This window comes from Somniosus microcephalus, chromosome 13 (assembly GCF_052327205.1).
Source record: "Somniosus microcephalus isolate GS21.2 chromosome 13, FLI_Smic_1.0, whole genome shotgun sequence".
Lineage (NCBI taxonomy): Eukaryota > Metazoa > Chordata > Chondrichthyes > Squaliformes > Somniosidae > Somniosus > Somniosus microcephalus.
Genome location: NC_140999.1, coordinates 142305894 through 142331917, shown reverse-complemented (window position 1 = coordinate 142331917; position 26024 = coordinate 142305894). Strand labels below are relative to the sequence as shown.

Genomic DNA, 26024 nt, shown 5'->3' with positions numbered 1-26024 from the left:
GCAACTCGCCAAAGCTCCTTCAACAGCACCTTCCAAACCCGCGACCTCTACCACTTAGAAGGACAAGGGCAGCAGACGCATGGGAACATCACCACCTACAAGTTCCCCTCCAAGTCACACACCATCCTGACTTGGACCTGTATCGCCGTTCCTTCACTGTTGCTGGGCCAAAATCCTGGAACTCCCTTCCTAACAGCATTGTGGGTGTACCTACACCATATGGACTGCAGCGGTTCAAGAAGACGGCTCACCACCATCTTCTCGAGGGCAATTAGGGATGGGCACTAAATGCAGGCCTAGCCAGCGAAGCCCACATCCCATCAATGAATAAAAATTAAAAAATGCTCACTTGTTTTAGAATGGAACCAAAACCCTTTGGTTGACTCTTTCAATACCATAGGACAGTTTCCTCACCAGCTAAAATATGTAAGTGAATTAAAGTACAACCTTGTTACTGCTATTCCATGTAGTCATTTTGAATTGGCCCAAATTAAATAAATAGCAGTGGTGAAAATTAACTGGAATTAAATCTCGACACTGTTTCCTGCAGCTTTAACACCTGTTTCAAATGAGTTTAATTTCAGATTAAGCCCACAAGCAACCTAGAGGGACATGTATGTGAAATGTTCACAGCTTGTTACTTGTAATGTATCTGACAGCAGGCAAACTAGGAACATCCATTTAGAATACTGACTGAGAGATAGAAATGATATTGCCTGCATTCTCCTGTTACCAGAACAGGGCTGTGGTTAACACCAGCCTGATTTAATACTGCTGTTGTATCATTGCTACTGGATGATGTGAGTTTCTGAATTTTTCATCTTATTTTGTGGCAAATCCAAAGCCATGGAAATGTTGTTTAAATCTGTGCGAAAGCATATTATGCAATAGAGAAAATCAAGGTATTGGCTACAGAATAAAAGATGCACTTTATAGAATAAAAAGCGATTTACAAATTGAGTCCTCCCCGACAGAGAGAGGCCTAGATCATCTTCTTCAGCGGCTGTACCACCACAATTGCAGCAGCGTGGGAATTGTGCCCACCCAGCAGTCAACCACTGATCTTACCAGACAACCTAATTTTAAATATTTTGGGTGGATTCCCACAGTGTTTTTTGCCTTCTGGAGCAGCTTAAAGGAGCCCATCTCTTCCTGGTCAGGGAAAAGAATCTGGCCTCTATTAGATCCACCATGAAGTGTGGTTGGAGACCACAAACCGATTGTTCTGTGATTGATTGCGCTCCCTTGGGTGAAAGGGCGTTTGCCATTCCCAGCAACAATGGACAGCAGTAACTTACTGGCATCCAGTGCTGCTATTGTGGTAATGACTCTCTCATTATCGCCTTATTTGGTTACGCCCATTCCTTTTTGGTTGGTTGCTTCCACCATCCAACAGATGGAAGATCATTATGAATAGAGACCCAGCAGGAACACCCCCCGCCCCCTTCACCCGAACACCAGCCCAAGTTACGTGGGAAATTCCTCCCGGAGTCACTTGTCAGTTATTTCAGTTCAATAGTCAATATAATAGATAATTTAGAAACCTCTAATGCAACATTGCCTATAATTTTTCTTGTTTGTTCTCAGGTGACACTGGCAAAGCTGCATTTATTGTCTATCCATAGTTCCCCTGAGAAGTTGGTGGGCCCTTTTTCCTTGAACCAATGCAGTCCTTGTGAGCTGATGCTCCCACAATCGTGGGGAATACCTGGATATTGGCCCAGTGATGATGAAGGAATGTGTGATTTGGACACGTATCACCATATGTCTCTGTAAATCACTCTATTCTGATGAAAGGTTACACCTGAAACATTAAACTTATCCTATCTTTCTCTGTTAGATACTAACCAACCTACTGTGCATTTTCTAGCATACATGGCTTTTTTTAACCTCTTCATTCCCTGTCCTCTCTTAACTTAGGTCAGAAATGGGGATGTTCGTTGATGACTGCACAGTGTTCAGCGCCATTCACAACTCCTCAGATAATGAAGCAGTCCATGCCCGCATGCAACAAGGCCTGGACGACGTTCAGGTTTGGGCTGATAAGTGGCAGGTAACATTCACGCCACAGAAGTGCCAGGCAATGACTATCTCCAACAAGCGAGAGTCTAACCACCACCCCTTGACATTCAATGGCATTATCATCGCCAAATCCCCCACTATCAACATCCTGGGGGTCACTATTAACCAGAAACTTAACTGGACCAGCCACATATATACTGTGGCAACAAGAGCAGGTCAGAGGCTAGATATTCTGCAGTGAGTGTCTCACCTCCTGGCTTCCCAAAGCCTTTCCACCATCTACAAGGCACAAGTAAGGAGTGTGATGGAATACTCTCCACTTGTCTGGCTGAGTGCAGCTCCAACAACACTCAAGAAGCTCGACACCATCCAGGACAAAGCAGCCCGCTTGATTGGCACCCCATCCACCACCTTAAACATTCACTCCCTCCACCACCGGCATACCGTGGCTGCAGTGTGTACCATCTACAAGATGCACTGCAGCAACTCGCCAAGGCTTCTTTGGCAGCACCTCCCAAACTCGCGACCTCTTCCACCTAGAAGGACAAGGGCAGCAGGTGCATGGGAACACCACCACCTCCAAGTCACACAACACCCTGACTTAGAAGTATATCGCCAATCCTTCATCGTCGCTGGCTCAAAATCCTGGAACTCCCTCCCTAACAGCACTGTGGGAGTACCTTCACCACACGGACTGCAGCGGTTCAAGAAGGCGGCTCACCACCACCTTCTCAAGGGCAACTAGGGATGGGCAATAAATGCTGGCCTTGCCAGCGATGCCCAGGTCCCACAAGCAAATTTAAAAAAAACTTAAATAACAGAAACATTCTAGTTATGACTATTGTTAATTAAAAATCCCTATTCTTGTCACCTGAAAACGACTGGACAGACTTAAGTCTGCATTCCACCTTTGATGTGAATTTTTCCTCTATGGAGTCAAAGCCAAAACAATGTTTTACTAACTGTCAGGAAAAGAATGGTGCAAGATTTCATCAACTACTTGCTCCTGACTGGTTCAATTTATTTTTGTCACTGTCATTTTGGATCAGTTGATGGCACTCACTGCTAGGTCAGAAGTTTGTGAGCTCAAGCCCCCACTCCACTGTATAATCCAGTTTGATGCTCTCATGACTCATTGTCAGAGGCGCTATCTTTTTAATAAGACTTTAAGCTGAGGCCCTGTCGACCTGTGCCAGTGATTTCCTATCCTGGTGCTTTAGTTGGATGGTAAAGATCCCATGGAACTATACAAAGAAGATATTGGAGTTTTCCTGGTGTCCTAGCCTACAGTCCCCACTCAAACAACACTACCATAAACATGTGTTTTGGTCATTCATCTCATTGGCCTTTGTGGGTGATGTAAAATAACGACTAAGCACTTGGTTTGAGTATAAAACAAGGCTTTAATCAACTGTTTCACAACCATGAGATTCTAGTTACATTACTAGTTCCTGGTTACAAAAACATCCTGAGCAAGCTGGGCCCACGCCCGAGTATTTATACTCCTTGGACGGCGCCACCAGCTGGCCGCCCAGTATTATTTCATGAGTAATTTCTTCATGAATGATAAGATTCATGACAGTGGGATCTTGCTGTACATATGTAGACAACATTTACTACATAACACTCACTGCACTTCAACGTAACTCACTGCATGTGAAGTACCTGCGATTATTTTTGAGGGTTGTGAGTAAGCATTGTACAAATGCAAGTCTTTCTTTAAAACAAATTCTAGAGACTCTTATTTTTTCTTGTTTAATCTTCAATTATTTCAAGTCACTTTACATGAAGTGATTCTGTGTCACTCCTCAGCCTTTTAATTTTGGTACTAGTAAGTCTTCCCCAAATCAGTGAAATATGAAGTAAAAGTTTTTTTTAAAACTCAGACCTGACTACTTCAGTAGTTTACTGGGTAAAGGTACAGTACTAAAACATGCACACTAGAAGGTCCCTGGCTTGATTACTGATCTGTGCTGACCGTACTAATCTCAGACAGTGCAGAAGTTTAGCTGCTGCAGTTAGCCTCAGTACTGTTGGGTTGGGAAGAGGAAAAAGCAGCCAGGATTTGTGATCCTGATCACTATCCAGTGATCACTAGTGGAAAGTGCATGTGCCTGGCTGTCGGGCAAGCTCTAAATTAGGGTCAGCTGTGATGCCCTATGTAAGCGACTAGTCTGCCAACACTCGGCTGGATTTTGCCAACCGAGACGAGTTGGGGGTGGGACTGCTGCCTTCCGGGTTCTAGTCCCGCCCCCCAGCAACGTCTGATGAATACCCACTATTTTCCCTTGATTGGCCTTGTTAAGCACGCCCTTACCGGCCAATTAAGGGAAAGCCGGTGACAGATGATGTCAGCGTATGACGCTTCATCTGTCGAAAAGATTTTGACAGATGAATTTTCAGCGTTTGACAACTTTGAGAAGCTGTCAAACACTGACAATCTCTGTTCTAAAGTGAGCCCTTGCACATAGGCTTACTGTAGTGTATGTACCCGTCTACCTTTAAGGACACTATTGTATGTAACCGTTCACCTTTAAGAGAACTACTTTAGGTGTGGCACTACTTGTTTGGCTTCTGTATACTGTAATACTGACAGTGACCACACCAGTATATAAGCGTTGTGGTAGGATTCCTTGGGCAGATTCGCCCTGACCTTCGAATAGTAAAGTCCTGTTTGTTTGTTACTCCTGAAGTCTGTGTCGTTATTAACTGCACAACCCACAGACTTTACAGTGGCGACGAGTCCGATCGTACCCTGCGGCAAGACTACCAAAGCAACTAAAGAGCGTCGAAGAGAGGCAACCGCCCTCGTCGTTCTGCTGGGAGAAAACACGAGGCTGCAGCAATAGAAAGGAGGAAGACTTTAGCAACAAAAGCTTCCATCAGCAACAGGCACTGACTGTCCCTTCTGCCACGGTGCGGAGTGAGCTGATCAGCAGGAAGCAAGGCGGCCACGGAGACTGTGAGTAAGGGAAAGTGTAAAGAATATCCGGAGGATAAGGGCTGTGCACTCGACCACGGTCGAGGGGGAAAGGAGCCGGACGGAAAGTCGGGTCCAACGGCGTCGTGAGACAGCCAGACCGCGATCGGCGGGAAAGCCGGGCAGCGACCGAAGCCACGAAGCGCTGAGACCGGGAGCGTAGGCGCGGGAAGAGAGAAACTCAGCCGCAGCTGGGGAGGGAAGCACCAGACTGCGAGAGGGCTGGGAGGCGAATGGGAACCGAGCGTGCGGGAGAAACAGAGCCGACCAAGGGAGACTGCGCGAGAGCCAGTCCAGCGGCTGAACTGTTCTCCGCCAACGGGAGTACCCAGCGCCGGTAGAGCCGAGCGGGCGGGAGAGAGAGAGACAGAGCCGAGCAAGGGGAGAGAGACTGCGCGAGAGCCAGTCCAGCGGCTGAACTGTTCTCCGTCAACGGGGTGTACCCAGAGCCGGTAGAGCCGTGCGAGCGGGAGAGAGAGACAGAGCCGAGTAAGGGGAACTGTGCGAGAGCCAGCCCAGCGGCTGAACCTGTCCGCTGTGGGGAAAGCGTACCCCTCCCACCAGGGAAGAAACGCGGGAAGCCGCCATTAGGCGGAGAAGACGACAGACGCGGGAAACCGCCATTGAAGGGGCGGGGAGAGAAGGAAAGAGCGGGAAACCGCCATTTTCGCGGGAAAAGCCGCCATCTTAGAAAAATAAAATAATAATAATTTAAAGAAATACTTGTGTTGTTCCCAAGGAAAGGAAGATGCCTGAGCGTGGGGACATCAACGATTTTAATTCTGAGATAGAAGACTGGACCACGTACGTGGAATGTATTGAGATACATTGTAAGGCTAATAAAATAGCAAAGGATGAAAAAGCTTTAACCTTACTTAACATAATGGGTGCGAAAACATTCGGGTTGTTGAAGCATCTTCTCTCACCAGCTAAACCGGCGGATCAGACTTTCGATGATATTGTAGCAGTGCTGAAGGATCACTTGAACCCCGCACCATTGATGTTGGCTGAACGATTCAAATTCTATGCAAGAACGCAACGGAAAGACGAAAGCAACGCGGAATACTTGGTCGAACTGCGTAGGCTAGCGAAACACTGCCAGTTCGGAGGGAATCTGACAGAGGCACTGCGAGACAAGTTCGTATGCGGATTGTCCAAGGAAGGGACGCAAAAGCGACTACTCAAAGAGAACGATCTTCCACTGGATAAGGCTGTCCTTATCGCAGCATCAAACGAAGCCGCAGCGAAAGGAACTGCGGAAATGCAGCTAAAGGCAGCGGCACTCAGGGTACAACAAATTACTTCGGGTACAACGAAATGCTATCGTTGTGGGAAGACAACACACGACCAGAACCAATGCTGGTTTAAAAAACAAGAAGGTAGGAAATGTGGCAAGCTCGGCCACATGGCTAAGGTATGCCGGTCAGGAACGACGTACAACAATAATGAGTCACCACAAAAATGGTACAGAAAGGTACAAGAGGTGACTAGGAAGAGTCTGAAGGAACAGAAGTCGGACTCACACTCCAACTGCAAAGGACTGGACAGTCTAAGAATTCACAATGTGAGTAATGAAGCTGACCGACAGACTATCTGGATCACGCTACAGATTGCCAAAGTCCAAGTAAAAATGGAAGTGGACACCGGATCGGCGTTGACGGTCATGAATAAGCATGACTATAAAAAGTTATTCAAGCATATTCCACTACGGGATACGGAACTAGTACTGCAGACATACACGGGGCACAAAGTATTCCCCATCGGAAAGATAGAAGTCAAGGTGAGATACAAGGATAAAGATCACCACCGGTTGGACCTGTATGTGTTGCCTGAGGGAGGTCCACCACTTCTGGGACGGGAGTGGATCCGAAAAATAAAGATGGACTGGCATTCACTAAACACCATGACGGTGGATTCCGGAAAAGAGGATGTCAAACCTGAACGGTTGTCCAGAATATTGGACGAAGCTAAAGAGGTATTCCAGCAAGGACTGGGAACACTGCGAGGAATTAAAGCAAAGGTTAAGATTGCAGAACATGCAAGCCCAAAGTTTTTTAAGGCCAGATCTTACGCAATACGACCAGCTGTGGAGGCAGAACTGGAAGAACTTGAACGATCAGGGGTCCTGTCAAAAGTGGACTGGAGTGAGTGGGCCACGCCCATTGTTCCCGTCATGAAGTCCTCACCAAGTAATAAGCCAGGGGGACCGGGGAAGGTCCGTATCTGCGGAGATTTCAAGATCACAGTGAATCCGGTGCTTCACACGGTACAATACCCGCTTCCGCGGATTGAAGATATCTTTGCTTCGTTGGCTGGAGGGAAGCACTTCACCAAGATAGACCTGGCTCAGGCATATTTACAGATGGAGGTCGAGGAAGAGTCACGCCAGTACCTCACCATCAACACACACAGAGGCTTGTATCGCTATAATAGACTGGTCTTTGGGGTAGCTTCGGCGCCAGCAATTTGGCAGAGGGCCATGGAGCAGGTATTACAAGGAATTCCAAGCACGCAGTGCTACTTAGATGATATTCTGATCACGGGAAAAGACGAGGAAGAACACCTCACAAATTTGAAACTGGTACTCACCAGGTTGAAGGAGTATGGCCTTCGGGTTAATCGCAAGAAGTGTGAGTTCTTCCAAAAACGGATCTCATACTGCGGTCATGTCATTGACCGAGAGGGACTGCACAAGTCACCTGAAAAGATAGAAGCGGTCGTGAAGGCCCCCGCTCCAGGAAACGTATCACAGTTAAGATAATTCTTGGGGTTGATTAATTACTATCACAAGTTTCTGCCAAATTTATCCACGGTGCTGCATCTGCTGAATGCTCTGTTGCGGAAAGATACACCATGGAAGTGGAGTGAGGAATGCAGAAAGGCTTTTCGCAGAAGCAAGGAGTTGATTACCTCTGAAGAAGTGTTGGCTCATTTCAACCCAACGTTACCCCTTCGTCTAGCTTGTGATGCTTCCCCGTACGGAATTGGAGCAGTACTGTCGCACAGGCTACCAAATGGCTCGGAAAGGCCAGTGGCATTCGCGTCCCGATCGTTGACCCCCGCAGAGCGAAATTATGCTCAAATAGATAGGGAGGCCCTCAGTCTGGTGTGGGGCGTGAAGAAATTCAATCATTACCTGCAATGTAAGAAGTTCACATTACTGACAGACCACCAGCCGTTGGTGTCCATATTCAACCCAAACAAGGCCGTTTCCACCATGACAGCACAAAGGTTACAAAGGTGGTCCGTGTTACTTGGGGCACACCAATATGACATCGAATACAGAAGGTCCAAACAGCATGGAAATGCTGATGGGTTATCGCGCTTGCCATTACTGATGGTAGAAGAAGCGAGTACAGTGGACCCAGTAGAGATGTTCCACTCATCCATAGTGGAGTGTTTACCGATAACAAACTCAATGATTGAGAATGAGACAAGGAATGACCCGACTCTTTCACGAGTCTATGATTTAACGGTGGAGGGATGGCCAGCACAGAGCGAACCAACACTGCAAGCATTTTCACAGAGGAAAGAACAACTGTCAGTGTGTCGAGGAACCCTGATGTGTGGGTCTAGAGTGGTGATTCCACCCAAACTCCAAAAGAAGGTGCTAAAGGAGCTGCACGAAGGACATCTGGGTGGAGTGAAGATGAAGAACCTAGCAAGAGCGTTTGTGTGGTGGCCAGGCATTGATGGAGACATCGAAGAGATCACTAAGAACTGCCTAGGATGTCAGAGGGTTCAGAACGCGCCACCACAGGCTCCTCTGCATCCATGGGAGTGGCCCTCATCTCCTTGGCAAAGAGTACACATCGACTTTGCTGGTCCATTTATGGACTCGATGTTTCTAATAGCGATGGATGCCCACTCCAAGTGGCCGGAAGTAATTAAGATGACCACCACCACCACGGAAAAAACCATCACAGTGTTAAGGACTATGTTTGCTAGGAATGGCCTGCCGGAACAGATCTGTTCTGATAATGGACCGCAATTTGTGTCCGAAGAATTCAAGAAATTCTTAAAGAGCAATGGGGTTAAGCACTACACGTCAGCCCCATACCACCCCGCCTCCAATGGATTGGCTGAAAGGTTTGTCCAGACCTTCAAGAAGGCCATAAAGGCCATGGGTAATGAAGACATAAATCTACAACATAAGGTGGATAGCTTTTTGTTGGCCTACCGGAATGCAACACATGCGGTCACAAATCAAACTCCCGCCATGATGTTTTTTAATAGACGCCTAAGATGCCGGCTGGATTTACTCAAACCAAACGTCAGAAGGGACGTAGAGAACCGGCAATTCCAAGGCATGAATGAAAGGGCCACTAGATCTTTCCAGATCGGTCAACGAGTTTTGGCCCGGGACTACCGTACCGAGAAATGGCAGCCTGGAACTATTGGAAAAAGGCTAGGGCCGTTGATGTATACGGTGGACATTGGGGACAATATAATAAGGTGCCATGTGGACCAGATCATAGGGTCCACCACAAATGGGCAACCGACTTCACCACCTTACCCGGGTAATGTTGAAACTGAGATACCCAGAACACCTACTTCCGATCTGGTAATACTGGAATCAGATGAACCTGACACTGTTTTTCAAGCCGAATCGACTTTGCCAGAAGCACATACTAGCCCGCTGGGAATGACGACACCACTGCGGCGTTATCCGGACAGAATCCGGAAACCTCCAGAAAGACTGAATCTATGAACTGTCTTACATAAGCTGTATATATGTTATAATGTATGTTTACTAAGGAATCAGTATGTTGTAAGCTAAAAAGGGAGGATTGTAGTGTATGTACCCGTCTACCTTTAAGGAAACTATTGTATGTAACCGTTCACCTTTAAGAGAACTACTTTAGGTGTGGCACTACTTGTTTGGCTTCTGTATACTGTAATACTGACAGTGACCACACCAGTATATGAGCGTTGTGGTAGGATTCCTTGGGCAGATTCGCCCTGACCTTCGAATAGTAAAGTCCTGTTTGTTTGTTACTCCTGAAGTCTGTGTCGTTATTAACTGCACAACCCACAGACTTTACACTTACCAAGACTTCTCTCCTCAGCAGAAAGCAGATGGCTGCAACATCTGAGAATGCAGCAGCCAATCTGTCATCTCTACCATTGAGATGAGGCCCTTCTGGATCCTCAACGGTTGAAGCCTGCAGGAAGAAGCAAAGGTAAGGAAACTTTTTCCAACACTTTACACTCACCTCTCATACTTACCTCTCCACATCTGCACCCATCATTCACCTCTACATCTTACATTTTGACCCCTCTCACCCCCGCAGACCCACTGCTTGCCTCGCTGACCCTGGCGAGGTTTGCACCCATCGGGAAGCCCGCAGCAGAGGGCTCAAAATGGGGAAAAGCCTCAAAACTGCCCGTTAACTAATTGGCTTTAATCCCCTTCCCACCTCGAGGAGACGGGTCCCTGCGCGACTTGGGGACCCACCTCCCGTGAAGTTGGCATGGAGGCTGGTTGGGAGCGGGGTCGGTATCCGCTCCCAGTTTCTGCCATTTTCCTGGCAGACCCACCTCCTCAGGGCTGGGAAAATTCCCCCCATAGTGTCTAGGCTCATACTTGAAGAATGGTCAGGTAACATGGGACTACCAGCACTTGTGGAACCATATCCCAGCAAGAGTCAGTGCCACCAGGAGATGAGGGGGAATAATTTGGGTAACTACAGCTACCTGCATCTCTATAAGGTCTTCATGTGCAAGAGGATTGTTAAAACACTTAACATGAGGAGCATAATACAGGAAATACAGAGCAGGAGGGGAAAAGAGAAAAATAGAGAGGATTGTGGGTGGGGAACCAAAGGCAGTGTTCAACAGAAGGGTTTTAAGGAGGTTTGTATAAACAGGGTGGGAGGTGGCAATGTAGAGGGAACTGGGCAGGGAGTTTCAGAGCATCAGTGTCATAGTGAAGCAGAGAGATGAAGGCAAGGAGAAGCCCAGTGTTAGAGGAACAAAGGATGTATGTGTTATGCTCGTTAATAACTAGACATTCTTATTATGAACACAGCTAGCTTTTGCTAGTTACTTTTATTGAGCACATGTGGACTTGTACAGCATCTTGTAGAGGCTTCCATCTTGACTGCTGCCTTGTGGGTAGCCTAGTGCCTCATGGGTAATGTAGTCTTAATATATATACAGCTGGGTAATGTAGTCCTAATACAGCTATATACAGCTCTACGGCTCCACCTAGTGTCCACTATAGAATGACATGTTATTGATCATTACATCCCCCTTTCTTTGAGGTTTAACAAAATCAATATCAATCAACTTTCAAGAAAACAATAAAGATAATATCAGTAACACTTTTGTTAGTGCTCTATAAACATAAACATTTTCAAAACAGTCAACACATTTTCAAAGCTTTACATTGTACTCAAAGATTAAGTCTATCAGGCTCTTTTACTTCACGTGTGGATCTTCTCAACATGGGTAAGTCTGATGTGTCTTCATGAGATTGTTCTGGCGGTGAATGACGAGATGCAGTTGCGGCATTGTCATCAATTTGCTCTTGTATAGATCGAGGTCTCCTTGCGATCTTTGCTTGGAGAGGGTTTCAGTGTTTCCTTCACTCTTCATGCCATAACTCTCAATGTAGTCAATGCACTCTCGAAAACTGCTGGCAGCTGGATCCCATCATACAGCATAGTCCTCTCAGTAGCCTCGGCTAATGGAACACCAAAGATTGGCCTGAGGAAAGAAGGAGTATCCACCGGAACTGCTTCCTGCTCTGGTGCAGGCTTCTTCTTTTTCTTTTTCTCTTTCCACTGCTTAACAACATCTGCTGCGGTTATATCTTTGGACTTTTTCTCCTTGTGTTTTTCCTCTTTGTGATTTTTTTCCTTTGGCTTCTCTTTGACCTTAAAGTCTTTTTCTTTCTTCTTGAAGAAACTAGGCTTTTTGAAGACATGGATACCCTTTGGCCTTTTCATCCTTGATGGGCTCTCTGCTTCATCACCTGAGTCATCTGGTCTGCTTATGGCACAGTTTATACGGTAGACTCTCTTGACCAGTTCTAAGTCTTCACAAGCTTTGTCACCTAGTATCGAATCAAGTCTTTCAGCCACAACAGAAAACATGAGATGATGCACTTTGTCTTTGACTGTCACTTTAAGTCTGCATACACCTAAGCTATCTATTTTCTGTCCATTGTAGCTCTTCAGTAGTACTGACTTTTTCTGTATTTTGGGCTTTTCTTTCATATTGTTAATGTCACTCATACTGATTAAGTTTGCTTTTGCCCCAGTGTCCAGTTTCAATGTAACTAATGCTCCATTTATCTGCGGGATCATCCATTTGTCCTCTTTTACTGCATTAACTTTATGTTCAGCATTGTCTATTTCTGAGGGCTGCACATTTTCTGTATCTTTTTTGATATCGTCACATGACACCATTCCTACAAAAAATGTCTCACTTAAATCAGTGTCCTCAATCACATTAACTCGTTGCCCTTTCGTCGTTTTTACTTTTGAAAAGCATTGTTTGGCAAAGTGATTCTTTCCATTACACTTTGTGCACATTTTTCCAAATGCTGGGCATTGTCTTAACTGGTGTTTGTAACCACAGCGTTTACAATTAAAAATTTCATCCTCCGATTGCTTTTCATTTCTGTTCTGCCCACGTTTCTTCCCCTTGTAGGACACAGCACCGACAGCAGCATTATCACTCATTACATTCGCATCATTATTGATTTCACTGAAAGTCTTCGCGTGATTTCGAGCTAGCTCGCTGGCTTGGCATATTTTCACCGCATTTTCCAAATTTAGTTCGGTTTCTCTCAACAGACGTTCCCTAACTTTTTTATCATGAATACCAAACACAATCTGGTCACGAATCATGGATGCTTTGAGCTCAGAGAAATTACATGTCTGTGCTTTCAGTTTCAGATCAGTTATAAAGCTATCAAAAGTCTTATTTTGTTGCTGTGTCCGAGAACGGAAGATGTATCTTTCATACGTCTCATTCTTTTTGGGAGAACAATGTGCATCAAATTTCTGTAGCACATCGTCTAATTTGTCTCTGTTCTCCGCTGGATTAAATACAAATGTATTAAATACCTCTATCGCCTGTGGGCCTGCAACCGTAAGCAGCAACGCTATCTTCCTTGCGTCTGGCTTCGTACCGAATCCGATGGCTGCAATGTAGAGTTCGAATTGTTGTTTAAAAGTCTGCCAATTGTAGTCGATTTTTTTTGTGAGATTCAAACGCTCTGGTGGCTTCAAATTCTCCATGTCGCTTTTCACAAATTTTCAGCAGATCTTCACCACCCTGGTACCATGTTATGTTCATTAATAACTAGACATTCTTATTATGAACACAGCTAGCTTTTGCTAGTTACTTTTATTGAGCACATGTGGACTTGTACAGCATCTTGTAGAGGCTTCCATCTTGACTGCTGCCTTGTGGGTAGCCTAGTGCCTCATGGGTAATGTAGTCTTAATATATATACAGCTGGGTAGTGTAGTCTTAATACAGCTATATACAGCTCTACGGCTCCACCTAGTGTCCACTATAGAATGACATGTTATTGATCATTACAGTATGTGTGGATGGAAGACTGGAGGAGATCACTAAGGTAAGGCCATGCTGTATATGAAAGCGAGCATGAGAATTTTATAGTCAACTCTCTGGAGTATGTGGAGCCAGTGGAGCTTGGAAAGGATACACACCATAGGGACCATAAAAGGTTACAGCACTGAAGGAGGCCATGTGGTCCATTATGTCAGTTCCAGCTGTTTGCTTCAGCAATCAAAAACTGCTCCTACTGCCGCATACTCTCTTCATAACTGCGTATCTTTCTCTGCTTCAAATATGTATCCAATTTTCCCTTAAAAGATACTATGGTGTCTGCCTCATCGATTTCCTGTGGCAAAGCATTCCATGTTTCAACAACACTCTGATTAAAGAAATTTCTCCTAACCTCCCTGCTCACTTTCTTAGTAACCCCTTGTCACCAACTCCCCAACCAGGAGAAACAGTCTTTCCCTACTTACTCTATAAAATCTCTTCTTAATTTTAAAAATCGTTATTAAATCTCATCTAAGCCTTCTCTGCTCCAGTGGAAATAGTCCTAATATCTCAAGTCTCTCCTTATAACTATAGTTCCCAAACCCTGGCATCATTCTGGTGAAACTATGCTGTACACTGTTTATGGCTTTAGTATCCTTTCCATAAAGGAGTGCCCAAAACAGTAGACAGAATTCTACCTGTGCCCTTAGCAATGTTTGGTTCACATTTGTCATTACTTCTTTGCTCTTGTACTGCATGCCCCTATTTATAAAACTCAAAATGCTCTTTGTCTTTTACTTATGGCTTTACTACCTACACTCGCACTTTCAGGGAATTAGATATTTGAACGCCTGGATCTCTTTGTTCAGCCACATCCTGCAGAGTCTTCCCATTGAGTGTATTTTTTAAAATTCATTTATGGGATGTGGGCGTCACTGGCAAGGCCAGCATTTATTGCCCATCCCTAATTGCCCTTGAGAAGGTGGCGGTGAGCCACCTTCTTGAACCGCTGCAGTCCGTGTTGTGAAGGCACTCCCACAGTGCTGTTAGGGAGGGAGTTCCAGGATTTGACCCAGCGACGATAAAGGATCGTCAATAAACTTCTAAGTCAGGATGGTGTGTGACTTTGAGGGGAACTTGGTGATGGTGGTGTTCCCATGCGCCTGCTACCCTTGTCCTTCTAGGTGGAAGAGGTCGCGAGTTTGGGAGGTGCTGCCGAAGAAGCCTTGGTGAGTTGCTGCAGTGCATCTTGTAGATGGTACATACTGCAGCCATGGTACACCGGTAGTGGAGGGAGTGAATGTTTAAGGTGGTGGATGGGGTGCCAATCAAGCGGGCTGCTTTGTCCTGGATGGTGTCAAGCTTCTTGAGTGTTGTTGGAGCTGCACTCATCCAGGCAAGTGGAGAGTATTCCATCACACTCCTTACTTGTGCCTTGTAGATGGTGGAAAGGTTTTGGGGAGTCAGGAGGTGAGACACTCGCCGTAGAATACCTAGCTTCTGACCTGCTCTTGTTGCCACTGTACTTATGTGGCTAGTCCAGTTAAGTTTCTGGTCAATGGTGACCCCCCAGGATGTTGATGGTGGTGGATTCGGCGATAGTAATGCCGTTGAATACCAAGGGGCGGTGGTTAGACTCTCGCTTGTTGGAGATAATCATTGCCTGGCACTTCTGTGGTGCAAATGTTACCTGCCACTTATCAGCCCAAGTCTGCATGTCTTCCAGGTCTTGTTGCATGTGGGCATGGACTGCTTCATTATCTGAGGAGCTGTAAATGGCACTGAACACTGTGCAGTCATCAGCGAACATCCCCATTTCTGACCTTATGTTGGAGGGAAGGTCATTGATGAAGCAGCTGATGATGGTTGGGCCTAGGACACTGCCCTGAGGAACTCCTGCCGCGATGTCCTGGGGCTGTGATGATTGACCTTCAACCATCACAACCATCTTGCTGTTCCTTTACATTTTGGGAGGATGGGAGCAATGGGAGTGCAGGACTTTGTGCAGATAATGCCAAGGGGCTCAGGCAGGGAAGCTGGCCAGGAGTGCCTTCAAGAAGTCCAGCTTCAAGTTGATAAAGGCATGGACTAGGGTTTCAGTGGTGGGGGTATGGCTATTTTTAAACATTTAAATTGTTTCGCTGGAGGTTCCGCTAATCTCCTGCCGAAGTTGCAGCGGGAGACTGGAAGAACCTCTATGGAATATCAGGGCCATAGCTTTAATGTAACTCTACACTGACTCCTACCATATATTTGCAAAATCAACAGAGATTTTTTTACTATGCTTTTTACATAGAATTTACAACACAGGAACAGGCCATCGGCCCATGCCAGTGTTTATGCTCCACACAAGCCTCCTCCCACTCAATTTACTTCTCACCCTATCGCCATATTCCTTTCTCCCTCATGTACTTATCTAGCTTCCCTTTAAATGCATCTATGGATTTTGCATGTATAAACTCTCAAGTTTTATCATCAAATCATGGATTTAAATATATAAATCACATAAGATCCAAAGGTGGGCTCCTGTAATCTGATTGAGGGGATTTGATGGCCTCATCATCCACTTGAACCTTATTCTCATAGGTTTCGACATCATCAGAACTCCCCATTTGTGCCACCTGTGTTATAGCATGGCCCCAATCACCTTTCATATATTGTGAAATTAGCTGTACTTACACTCTTTATAATGCCACTAACAACCAATCTAACATTTTGCGCGCAAATAAATACAAAAGTTATATATAAAACGACTCAGTGACACAAGGCTTGAATCCTGACCAAAAAACAGTGAGCCTTAGAACCAGGCCTACAAATCACTCCCTCGCTTTGGTAAGCATTGGCACCCATTAGTTGAGTTGCTGGGTGGAGTGCCGACTGGAGGTGAGGAATAACACCTCAGGAGGAGGAGGAGGAGGAGGAGGCACTGACATGAATCAAGGCATTCCATCAGAGTTGTGTTTCCTGTGAGCTGATGGCACAGCACATTTGATGAAAACTGTGAAGAAATCCATGGAGCCAAAACCAACTTGCACTTTTGTTGGAGGAGAATCCAGTTGCGTTGCTCGGGAGGGAAACATAATTGATCGTAGACAGAAATTGATTTTTCATTTTCAATTTCAATTTCTATTCACTTAGAAAATTTATCAGCTATTACATAAATGAACATAATGTATTCACACTCCCATAAGCTGTGATATAAGCCCCTATAATACTTACTGGGGTCTTCTGCGTTGCATTGAACTAAAGCCAGCAAACGAACGACTGCGGTTGACCCCACTAGAATCAGCAGGAGAGGCAAAGTGCAGTTTCACAGACATTATTCCCAGGGATTTGGGTACAATTCCTATAGATAGGTAAGAAAAATGCATCAGATATGAGGCAGCGCACAAAAAGAGGATCTATTCCTTGGGCCATGGACAAGGGAAGAAATCCTTGAGTTGGTAAAACTTAAAAGGAAGTTGTGTAAACAAAATTTTGTACTTTTAGAATTGCACATTAATTGAAGGTTCTTATGCTCTTTCGGCTTCTTCTGATGTTAGAAAGATATGTCTTCACTCGCCACAGTACAGCATTTTAACGGTGACTTCTGTAAGTCTCTGAAGGTTAAATCCCACAGAAAAACAAATGCGACTGGAGCACCTGGAACACCAGAGTTATGACTGATGCAATATGCTCATTAAACAACCAAATTCCTATGCATTGGTGCTCCTTAATGTGGAAATGTTGAACAATTCCATAAACTAATCACGTCCGAATAAACAGCACTGTGCTTTTATTTCTGAAGAGTATTCCCTCCCGTGGGAAACATCAATAGGATAAGATGTATTCCATCTAATTGGGATGAAGGCATCTGGTAATGGTGTAAAGAATATGTCAAGTAACACAAGTTCTTTTGAATTTTAGGGGAAATGGCCATGTTGTTGCTCTTGCACACTATCAAAGTAGATGATTATGTTCTCATTTAAGCAATTTAACCAGACATTCATTCAAATAAAGGGTTCTAAGAATCATTAAAAATATAAAAATAAGGTGTTGGAAAACCCAATTCTGATCTAAAGATATTTGACTGCACTGAAAATCTGAAGCAGAAGAATGTTCCAGCAGTATAATCATGACTGAATGAAATAATATATGTACCAAATGGGACAACTCGTTGGTGTGTTAATGTGCTGCAGACAGAGTAGTAGAACACCAGTTTTTATAACTCCCAATGTTACACGTGTTATGGCACTAGGCCCATTTGCAGCCTACTTCCCTTTCACCTCAGACTTGTATCTGGGATGCATGTGTTGATGGGCATCTGAGCCTCCATTTATGGCCTGCCTAATTGTATTGTATTGACTGGACTCAGATTCCCTCTCCCTTTCTTTAAAATATTAAGCTAAAGGGAATTTTGTTAGGATGTAGGGCTCTCCTAGTTTTCATACAGCAAGTGAAACAATCCTATTAAAATAGAACCATCCACTATAAATATTGGTCCTGTAAAGTTTAGTTTCTTTTTCTGTGAGAGATGCCTGGTCTTCACCCGGCAACTGCCCCCAATGTCACAATTGAAATCAGGAGGTCACTATGTGGGCAACAATGTCCAATCACCCTGTGCTCTAGTATGTTGCCACATGCTGGATAAGAGTGTAAGGCTCTCAACAAAAATCTAGTAATATTGCCAAATAGCAAGTTCCCAAACTCAGATGGTCTGATTGGGACAACAAGCAAAGATAAGACACTTTCCCCAAAGGTGAATTAATTCTGACAGTAAGGCAACCTACAGTGTTCTCATACACCCCCTAGAGCCGTGTTCAAGAACAATAAAGAAAGAGATAGCTTGCATTTATATAGCACCTTATCACATCCTCAGGACATCCCAAAGCATTTTATGTACAGTGGATAACTTTGAGGTGCAGTCACTGTTGTGATGACAAATTTGTACATAAATAGCAAATAAATGAATGACCATATAATCTGTTTTTGAAGGTATTGAGAAACGAATGTTGGCTAGGACACTGGGAGAACTCCCTGCTCTTCAAATAGTGCAATGGGATATTTTACATTAACCTGACCAGGCAGATGGGACACCATTTTAATGTCTCATCTGAAAGATGGCACTTCTGATAATGCAGCACTCGCTCAGCACTGCACTGAAGTGTCACCTTAAATTATGTGCTCAAGTCTGTAGTGGAGTTGAGGCCCATAGCTTTCTGACTCCAAGGCAAGAGTGCTACCAACTGGGCCAAGCGGACATTACAAGAAGACGCGGTAATCAGGCTACCCTTGCATCAGAAAATAGTGCAACAAAATCTGAAAGGAGCAAGATGGAATATCTTACAAAATGGAAGAGAAGAAATACAATAGAAAGACCCACACAAGGAACTGTCGAGCAATAGTTGAACCCCCAAGATTAAGTGTTAAAAGCAAACACCTCTGTTTATGTAAAGTTTGGATCTGGTTCTTCTATGTATGACGCTAACAAACTAACAAACACTGGCTGAAACTAAAACAACTGGGGCTAGAGGACTTCAGGTCATTGCCACTATGTGCATCGCATCAACTTGTATGTTCGCAATCCAAGATATTGCTTCTGCATGTAAAAAGGATGTATATATAATATATATTGAACTAAGAATTAATGGGGGAGGGAGTAATAGGAAAAGCATTTCTATAAGTGGGCTGCCCTGAAAACTCTCAAAGGCTCAGGACACTTACAGTGGTAGAAATGATTCCCTTATGATGTCACCTCTAATACGCACTTGTATTTTTACTAAAAGTTTACTACTATTTTTATTATGAATTTCAAAAAATTGCAGTGGGAGTATTGTGAGAATGACATCTCTTTATTATTCCCCATGAAGTCACCACTCTAGTCACTATCTTCAAAACTTCTTTATTGGGAAGATTGGTTTAAAAACAATTAGAGTGAAGCACAGGCTCAAACATTACACCCTTTACAAAACAGATGGCATCTATCTTTGTAACTGAAGGTTTTGTATCTGGCACAAGTTCAATGTGTCAGTAGTGTTTAAAGTATGGTGAATGGTTGCTTTTCAGTGAATGGCTCCAACTTCATAATCAAAAGCCATTTAAACATCACAAACACATATGGCACATTTCACTGGCACTCGAAAAATTCCCATTTACAAAAAGGAATAAATCACATCCCTCAAAAGTATGTGAAAAAATCTTTGAAACCCATTTTCCAAGTATCCTTCACTACATTCCTTTTTTAATTCAGCAAACCTCCCTCCCACTGCCATTTTAAGGACTTCTGGCATGGATCTACTCCTATCCCCTCTTGTCTATTATAGTCTTAATTCTTCAGGAACCCTCACTGGTTCTCCTACACTGTTCTTGGCCTCTCCCCTCTTACCACCTCAATGTGGCATTTCTGAATCCCCAATTATTCTTCTTTAGCAATGATTTTTGGGGTCAATGCACATGTCATCTTTCTGTGATGATCGTATGCATGATTTTCCCAGACCATAATGAAATATTCAGTGTCCCTCAGTAATGTGATTGGCACATCTGGCGATGTGCTCAAAGGTGCAGGAAACAATAAAGCAATCAGGTAACAAAGCACAAAAACAGCAGAACCACAAGGAGTGAAGGGAAAAGGAACAAAAGGGTAGAGGAGCCACAGAAAGGTGGGTCTCTGATTCTGCTGCAGGATAAGGGATGTGTTTTTCACCCACGTAAACATGAGAAGTCAAAACATGGCCACACTCTTCCATGAATGGAAATATCAAATCCCCTGGGTTTGGGTGTTCTATATATAAACCTTGTATCTGAGGGACACATCTCAAGATTGCATTATGTTTAGCAAGGGGCAAAAGCCCTGTTAGTACTAAATGACTGTTTCCTTGTAAGAGACTACAGCATTCCAAGAAATTGTAAAACAAAAAGCTGGAAAATGATATCTCTTCAGTGGACATTTTTATTTATATCTAGATTTTCTTTTGCTGATGTATATTAAAGTATAATTAATTTAGATTAGTAGTTTTAGTTGGCACAATCTGGTTCAGAGTGTCATAGTATTGTATTCAAATTGATGGGGGATGTAATGGGATCCTACATAAGTTCTAGTGCATAGTGTACAAAATAATTTAGTTGTTAGCTGTGAGGTAGGCAAACAAAGACTTGCTCTCTTGGATTTTAAGGGGCCCAATTCACTCATGGGGAGTCTGGTACAACTACTGAAAGAGAAACCATATTTAAAAAGGTCTGAATTGTAACAACCGCCCTTTAAACAGCCACAGGAAAATAATAAAGATTGGCCCAGGGTTTGACTGATCCTAAGTTTTCTCCCTTCTTGAGGTAAATTGCCTTGCCTTTAAATACAGCTTCATCCGATGAGCTGGCTGAGATCGGGAAGCCACAATGTGGGGGAGAGCCTGCATTCCACCGCTCCAGTAGGACTCCTTTTTTATCCCAAAACATCTGGACACTTCAATTCTATGTGTAATCTGGCACTCTTACAACCATTGTGTTTTATGTCTTTAACTTCTTTCATTGAATATTTACATGTAACCTACCATCAATTTCTTCTCCACCCTCAACAATAATTCTATTTTCGACAGCACCTCCCAAACCCATGACCTCTACCACCTAGAAGGACAAGGGCAGCATGTGCATGGGAACGCCACCACCTGTAGGTTCCCCTCCAAGTCATACACCATCCTGACTTGGAAATATATCGCTGTTCCTTCATCGTCACTGGATCAAAATCCTGGAACTCCCTTCCTAACAGCACTGTGGGAGTACTTTCACCGCACGGACTGCAGCGGTTCAAGAAGGTGTCTCAGCACCACCTTCTCAAGGGCAGTCAGGGATGGGCAATAAATGCTGGCCTTGCCAGCGACGCCCACATCCCATGAATGAATTTTAAAAAAACATCATTACTTTTAGAGGTTAACGTACCTATGTAACACAAATAGGCTTAGCACTATACCAATGGTGTAAGTAGTAAGGAGTGAAAATATTTTGCATATTTCTGTAGATACATCAGCAGCTGCAGGAACTGAAATGGTCTTCTTGCTAGTCTCCATCCATTAGCTCCCTGTTCCATTCCCTGTCCCGTAACATTGCTTATTAGTTATGGAGCTCACTTAAACTTCAAATCTTTTTAAACAATTTTTTTAAGACCACTGATGCATTTATTGGAGGAACTGGCTTTGAACAGGTATTGATGTCGACAGTGAGGAGGCTAAAATGAACACGTATTGTTGTAGCTGAAGCACTCCACGTTGCCTGCATCCTCCTTTGTGGGGTAGAAATGTTAATGCACATTTACTCATTCCCCATGGCAGCGATCCAAAACTTGCAGTAAATACTACCACTCTACTTTGCTCATGTAATATTAAACACAGCTTTAAAGTAATGGTGCAAATTGACTGTAACAGTAACTGAGAATTGCTGAGCAGCAAATCTCCTTTGAATGAGTCACTCTGGTTACTGTCCTGCATTTTGGGGAGATTAAAATTGTGTAATTAAAGTCAGTTGGAAGTACAGTTTAATACCTGCCTCTCCTTTACACTGATACATGCTCACAATTTTTTTCAAAGTATAAATCCACTATATGTTTTACAACTACATTGCTTCTTCAGTATTCACTGTGATGCAGTCATCAAAGGTTTTCAAGATTTGAGGAGAGGATGGTGAAGGACAGTACCAACAATGGCATCAATAAAAACTGCCCTTTTTCATAGATGAATAGACAGACAAGACACCTCTGCAAGTACACAGTAAGGAAATTTGAGGCCCAAAAGATCAGTGACGGTTCTGTGCTAGAAGACTCTGGAAAGTGGAAGAACTAAAGGCAGGACCACATAGCATCATTATGTTTTCACCCAGATCATAACAGGTTTCCAGTATCAAGGAGAAAGGACTGATTTTTTCTTTTGTTTATCAAGTCTTCAACAAGATAAATAAATGATCTTACAAATTCTACAGTGCTTAAAAAAAGTTAACCTCATTTCTAAATGTAAATAATATTCTTTTTAAGACCGAATGGGTCGGAGACACTGGAAGTATCTTCCCACTGGGTCAGCTTCTGATTGAAGTTGGACATCAAGGACAGTGGCACGTAAGACTGGCACTCAATTTACTCAAACTAATCATCTGTGAGCTTAACGGATCAGTGTAAAAGAGGGTGGCTCATTGTATTCAACCATATTCAACCAAGCAGCTTGGTTAATTGTGTCCAACTTACTTTTATACTCTGGATATAATGCCATTGTGCAACTTGTATAAGGCAGTCCACACACCATCCAGAACATCATTCTCTGTCTTTAGCACTTGGTGGCATCCATTGGCTGGATTTTATTTTGGTGACTACTTGATCAGCTGTATGTAGCCTTTTGTGAGATGGAAGTTCCTGGAATCCTGGGAAGTATACTGAGGGCATGCTGCTTTGAAACGGTTTTAGCCTAGATAAGAATAAGTTAAGAAAGCTTCTAAAAGAGAGCTCTCCCTGCTTGAACTAATTAGGCCAGATCGATAATGCCAACATGTAGCCTAGAAACAAGACATTCTTAAGCAAATGTTCTATTTACACAATCTGCAAGAGACTGCTGCATTGAAGCACATCCCAAATAAATACCACATTACAAAGTCAGTGGCCAAAATAGGCTTGATTTAAAATGGCAAAATACAGCAGTCTAGGTTCTCAACTTGCAGCTCAGGGGTAAAATCAACAATGTGGATGACACGTCCATTGGAGAAACTGCCCAATTTTCATTGCTATTGAGTTCATTGGCAAAAATGGGTGGCCAACCCGTGACATCAGTTTTACACCTGGCGGCAAGTTGACATTGTGTCCCAGTATGTTTGGACAAACTAAAGGTTGCATCTGAAATTCCAGACCAAACATAATATTTACATGGAAACTTCAGTTAATTTTCCCTTTAATATATTCATGCATAGCTGTGTATTAGCGCAGTGAGATACTGTCATTAAATCAATTAGCCACTAAGTGTCTAAAAGAAATACTATTCAGTTATAGGACTATTGGATCACTCATTAGAAGTTAAAAACCCTCAGGCAGCCTTGTGGAGAAGTGTACAAACAATCTGTGTTATGGAGTAGTTGCAAACAGGTTCTGTTCTTGCCCACCCTCCTTGATTCCCTGCATGGCGAGTTCCCAAACTCGGAGCCAACTGGCTGAGAGCTATTTGCCTGGAGGGAGAGAAAGTCCTTGGCCGATCCAAGTTGCACCACTATTACATACAAATCCACAATCCTAGCCAGGATGAATACTTCGGAGCAGCACAGCCTTACTGTAAACAAAATATACTGGCATGCTTCCTTTCCACTTATTTCCTGACCACACTCAGCCTTGCTATTTGCCTCCTTCTCTCTTTCTCTCCCCTACCCCAAATCAGTCTCTGCTGTTCAGCTTTTATAATGTCTCACATTTGAAAACAAAGCTCCTGCAGGCTTTCCTTAAATCTCTGAACTCCTGCTATTGTTGGTGTCCCGCTTAGTTTTTGCTCATTGCTACTCATCTGTTTCTGTCCTGCCTCAGTCAGACTTAATTTTCTCTCTGTATTCCTCATTAATTGATTAAAAATGCTCCCGCTTGTTCCCATCACACAGAAGTCAGACCAGCTGCTCTTGTCTGAATCTGAAGGTGTAGAAGCAGGTAAAACACATGCTTTGGCAACAGCCCCTCTCACTTGGAATATTTTCATTCATTCTAAGGAACATGGGGGCATAGGTGTGCCATGATGGGTGGCCAGGCATCGTCACTGGGAGTGAGAAAATCCAACAAAGAATCATCCTCTCTTGCACACCCCCTAGTAGCCTGTTATAACAGTCGCACAGTAGAGACCTGGAAACAAGCTGCATGTCTATCCTTTTGGCCAGGGATGGTGTATGATATGGTGAGACCAAAAGACCGGAAGAACGTTAAAATAATTTAAAAATAAAACAAAGTGTGTATCATATTCTGCAAGGCCACCATTGAGTTTCCATGTTTTGCCCACAACCTCCTTGGCTACTGCACTGCACAGATCTTTACTGTTTGACACAGAGAAAGAAGGTTTACAAACATACATGATCAGAATATACTTGTTGTACCCATCCTATCTAAATGCACAGAACAGGATTCTATTTGACAGCCACATACCTGGTGTCAGTCAGCAGTGTCTGTCTTGAGCTGTGAGTAGAACAAACTGAACAGTAAATCTTTGGAGAGCTGCTTCTCTTTCTTGGCAGGTAATATTTTTACCATATGGAGTAAATTTAGACGCACACCCCACAAATTCTTATAACCCTCCTCTCGGAACTATGGGATTTTAACAAGTGAATGATTGGTTCCAGAGTTGTCAGGAAATCAGTTGAGTTTCAAAACTAAAAATGTTTTTTTTCTTTTTGGTTTTAAAACTTCAGTTGATAAGGCCCAGTTTATTTTTCAACAAAGAACACAATTTTCTGTTCAGTTTGTTCTACTCTGTTCCTTAAAATTCTGTTCCTGTCCGATGTCATGCAGGAGAAGATGGTTAATAATTTATTAAAGCCATGTAAATGAAAACTACACGATCACAGCTGTTCCAAGCTATTCCATCTAATTGCTAAAGCCCACAGATTGAACTGAAAGCTATTAGAGGCTCAGTAATACAACAGTCCAGGGATACCATGTAGCGCTGTAGTTTCATTACTTAATTTATTTGTATATTTTTATGGTACGCACTTTAAAATTCCTTTTGTGGCAATGACTCATCCCTGCAAGGCCCATTACAGTACCATGTATGCAGGACCTTTGATAGCCCCCTGATCCAGCCATCCCTCAAGGACCCTTGTTAAACATTCCCAACCCTCTCACACTGCATCCTTCCTACTGTGTGAATACTGTACTCGCACTTCAACATACCAGTGTACTCGTCTCTATATAATCATGTAAAAAAACTTTACAGTAACTTCATAAAATACAAGTATTTCTCTTTTGGTAATTTTTTTTTAAAGTTCCTTTTTTATATGAACCTTGGTGGGGAAAATTCAGTTGTTTGCACCTCCCGTTAGCGGCTTAAGAGGGCGCCAATTGGGGCGCAAAGCAACTAGCGCCCGGGCGCGGCGATGTTTGCGCTGCTCGCGAAATTAACTAGACATTTTGCGGCGGCGCTAAACACTACCGCCACGATCTCCTGCGCCAGCAGATCCTGACGTCAGTCGAGTGCGCAACGCCCCGTTAGCACCCCGGACCGGATATTGAGTGGCACCCCCTCAGAAAGGGACTGGGGGAGCGCTATTTAAAGGCGATCGCTTTCTGCCTTTTTTTGTCGGTGACATTTTTGCACCATGCAGTCTGAGAGAGAGAGAGACTTCTGGAGAGATTCAACGCTGTGTGAAGGAGTTTTGGGTACTGAGCAGCACTTTGCAGGTTTATTTTGATTTGCACTTCCTTGCTTCGCCAGCGCTCTGATGTAGCGCTTCGCTCCTCGGCCTTTGCGCCTTAAGACAGGTGTGAAGTGCCTGATTTAGAGCTCCAATCACCTCCAGGGGC

The 26024-nt window shown here is 43.8% G+C and overlaps 1 protein-coding gene across 2 annotated transcripts in view; it reads right to left on the bottom strand.

Moving 5' to 3' along the window:
• The window catches only part of ripor3 (RIPOR family member 3), a 217098-nt gene that overhangs the window by 117036 nt on the left and 74038 nt on the right, over positions 1 to 26024 (bottom strand). For both annotated transcript variants that reach the window (XM_086005315.1, XM_086005316.1), the window contains exon 2: positions 16751 to 16877. In XM_086005315.1, the coding sequence (XP_085861441.1) occupies positions 16751 to 16851 (101 nt within the window). In that variant the 5' untranslated portion in view covers positions 16852 to 16877. The remainder of the gene's footprint in view (positions 1 to 16750; positions 16878 to 26024) is intronic.